The following is a 3,617-nucleotide window of genomic DNA, read 5'->3' on the forward strand; positions in this document are numbered from 1 at the left end:
AGCCCATGAATTCGTACAGAGTCAATGAGTCGATGCAGTCAGCTGGTTTTCCTTAGATAGAAAACTTTGAATCAATCTGACTGGATGATCTGGTGAACTGGAAAGTGACCTGAGATGACATGATGTGAATTGGAGCTATAGAAATAAACTGAATAGAATTGAATTGGTTAGAGAGTTTTTTTCTCCAGGATGAATGTTTTTCCTGGGTTACTAAACTAGAACTCAGTGATGAATCAGGCGACACATAACAGGAACTACAGCTGAACAGTCGACCCGGCGCTGCGGTGACGACTAACAATGGATTTCACACCAGATTATCTCACTTCCTCCTGGTGACACAGATGAACAGACACTTTCTGTCCCTGAAGGAGGATCCAGAACGAACTGTGGTATTATTCACTCTAGATGGGTTTCACATGAGATTAAATATTATATAATGAACAGCATCTAATTCAGGGAGATTAAAACTCAGAGATCCATCATCTTTGGAACAGGCGGTGTTCCTCAGGGCTGCTTCTTTGGGACAAATATTTCTAGAAGTTGTTTTGCTCGTTAGCAGTTAGAAGTTAGAGGCTGAAGATCCTCAGGCAGCGGGAACCTTCCTCCAGCCAACGCCTGACATTTAAAGCTTTAACTTCCTAATCAGGAACGGCTGATCACATGATCCGCTGGGAAAAATGAGGTCCAGCCACCTGGAAGGAAACATCAGCGACCACAGAACATCTGAGGCGCCATCAGCAGAGAGAGAAGCGCCTACCGTAGCCGTACAGAACCAGCAGGCCAGTCACCATCAGAACCGGGTGCCAGTTGAACTGCAGACCCGATCCGTCCCAGGCGAAGCCGCCACGCCACCTGCTGCTCCACAGACTCACGCACGCCACGCTGGCCACACCCAGAGCCACGCACAGCAGGGAGCACAGGTAGAAGAGGAGAGAGGAGCTCATCCTGGAGGAGGCTGTCAGCGCAGGCTGGAGGAGAACAGGAGAGGAGAAGCAGAACCAGCAGATAAAGGTCAGCTACAGGAAGAGAAAAGGTTCATTTCATTTCAATGTTGTTGTCTAGAAAAAGCTCAAATAAAGATCCGAACCTCTAACAGAGGAGCTCCTCACCTCCACAGCCTGAGAGAAAAGGAGCAGAAGCAACAACACCTCCCTGTCAGGAGGAAACTCACTGTGTCTCCTGCTGCTCCTGCACCTCCTGGGTTCATTCTGCGCAGAGGGAGGCGGTCCGCGCAGGGGCAGCTGGGAAATGGAGTTCCGCTCTGCTGCATTTCCTGTCCCCCCTCCCGCAGGAAAGGGGCGGGGCGTGTTTCAGATGAAAAAAAAAACAAACATAAAAAAATGGTTTTAGGGAAATATCACAGAAAACTGCTTTACTTTTTATCTCATTATTTATCGGAGTCAATAATCCTCCAAACTGCAGCAATGAAAATGTTTGTTTAAAAAAAAAGAAAGAAAAAAAAAGCTAATAAACAACAGAACATGCCCCCCCTCCCTCCGTCCCTCTGCTGGAGTAAATAAAATATTTCTAACCGCCAAAGGACTGAATCCAGGGTCACTGCAGACCTCTGAGCGAGAATCCACCATTAATTTACCTCATTTTAATATTATGATCAATAAAAGTGAGAAATATTAAAAGTGTTTTATTGGTTTTGCTACCTTCTTAACAGCTGATCCAGACAGGCTCCTGGGAAACCATGAATAAATGGAGAATATAACCCAGCAGGTGTTTGGGCTACAGGTAAACTGCTTTCAGTTCAGGAAAATGTCCTGTTTCCGGCTTTCCAGCGCAAGGCATTGTGGGAAATGTGGTTCTTTTCTCTGTGACCTGCTATATAACCTGCTTACCTAACCCTGTTTATTTATAAGAGTCAAGGCCTGCAGAGACACTGAGTTTTCTGTCTGAAAACAAACATTACATCATCAGAACATTAAAGAAGCTTTTTATAAACCAAAGTTTATCTGAGCTGAAGGACTTTATTATTTAAAGGCTCTATTATGACGGGAGATTTGGTTCTATATTATTCTTTTTTTTTTAAAAGGTAGCTTCAATCAAAAAATATATTTTCAATTAAAAACGCCTTCAATGAAAAAAACAACTTTTCAATCAAAGAAAAAAGGTATTTAAATGCAAAAATATAGTTGAGACTCAAAAACATTTATTTAAACAATGCTACTTTTTTGACTAAAGCAACTTTTTTTTAACTGAAGTAAAAGTTGTTTTTGGTTGGACCATATGATGGGTTTTTCTAATTCAATTAAAAAATAAGTTGCTTCAAAGAAACAAACAACAAAATCAATGAAAAAAGTCAATTCAATAAAAAGATAAATGTTTTCAATCATAGAAAATCGTTTTTGAATGCAAATAAAATAGTTGAGACTTCAAAAATTGCATTTGAACACTTTCTTATTTTTTTATTGAAAATTTTCTCTTTGATTGAATTAATCTTTTGTGTTTGGGTCTGACATGGGGAGCACATTTGTTAATCATTCAATTCCAAAGAAGTTGTTTCAATCAAAAGAATATTTTTACAATCAAAGAAAAAAAAACTGTTCAAATGCAAAAAATAAAAAAATAAATAAAAAAAATACCTCCGTGATTTATGTTTTTTTTCCCATTGTTTTGAATTGAAAAGTGTTTGAAGGGTTTATTTATTTATTTATTTTTTGATTGATTGATTAATTAATTAGTTTTGACTCAGCCGTCCCGCAGTGGGCGGGTGCTTCTCTATCAGTCACAAATGTTTGATTGACAAGTGTCTAAACCAACCTTGACATCATTTTGACTAAGGCGTAATGTTCTCTGAGCCGGTGAGTATTTGCTGCGCATTGGCGCCACCTGGAGGCGATAAACTGAATAAACGAGTAACAGGATAAACGAAAAATAAATAAAAAGCATCTAGATTTGATTAAACAAAATAATATATATAAATAATATAAAAACAAAGCATGTCTCCATGGAGACCAGATCTTCATGCCTATCTCTCATATCTCCGTGGCTCTGGTCTCCACCTGTTCAGTAATGCAGGACACAGAATTTTATAAATTTATAGTTTGTTTTTATTTTACTTATAGTTTCTGTTAGCATCCGTTTTTAGCTCTATGTTGGTTTTAGTTCCTTAGTTTGAATTATTGTCCTGCTGGATCCAGACCCTCCTGGAGGTTCAGGTTGTTCTGCATCTCTGCTCTGGGCTAAAACAGCTTTTCCTCCATGTCTGCCCTCTGCTACACACACTGCTTAGAAATGTACATCTAAGTCAGTCAATTTCTTCTTGAATTCAGGAGCTAAGTGAGACACTGTCAATGGAATAAGACAATTTACATTTAAAACAAGAAAGATAGAAAAAAACATCTGCAGTCTCTTATTTTCAGTGCATAAGATCTATTTTATTTAAAAGGAAAAGCAAAGAATAATCAATGGATCCTTATTTATACCTAAAACTAAGACTTTTGCTGCAATTTAATGAATTTAGTGTTAATCAGTAAAAAAAATAAAAATAATAATTTTCAAGATCACTGAGTCTGGGAGCGGCCATTTTTGCCCAAATATAGTAACCCCTCCCTCCTGCCATCTTCCAGCAGTGACGTCACGGTGCGGTAAGCCTAGCGCCATTCTCC

General features: G+C 39.1%; 1 protein-coding gene across 1 annotated transcript in view; it reads right to left on the reverse strand.

Annotated features, from left to right (window-relative positions):
- LOC107099398 (cytochrome b ascorbate-dependent protein 3) overlaps nucleotides 1-1,783 on the reverse strand; it is an 8,480-nt gene extending 6,697 nt beyond the window's left edge. Inside the window, exons 1-3 of the mRNA XM_015397494.1 lie at nucleotides 1,659-1,783; nucleotides 1,172-1,282; nucleotides 758-968 (exon numbers count right to left, since the gene is read on the reverse strand). Of these exons, the coding sequence (XP_015252980.1) occupies nucleotides 758-968; nucleotides 1,172-1,270 (310 nt within the window). The 5' untranslated portion in view covers nucleotides 1,271-1,282; nucleotides 1,659-1,783. The remainder of the gene's footprint in view (nucleotides 1-757; nucleotides 969-1,171; nucleotides 1,283-1,658) is intronic.
- Between the last annotated feature and the right edge of the window lie 1,834 nt (nucleotides 1,784-3,617).

This window comes from Cyprinodon variegatus, unplaced genomic scaffold, assembly GCF_000732505.1.
Source record: "Cyprinodon variegatus isolate N-32 unplaced genomic scaffold, C_variegatus-1.0 Scaffold866, whole genome shotgun sequence".
In the NCBI taxonomy this organism is placed as follows: Eukaryota; Metazoa; Chordata; class Actinopteri; order Cyprinodontiformes; family Cyprinodontidae; genus Cyprinodon; species Cyprinodon variegatus.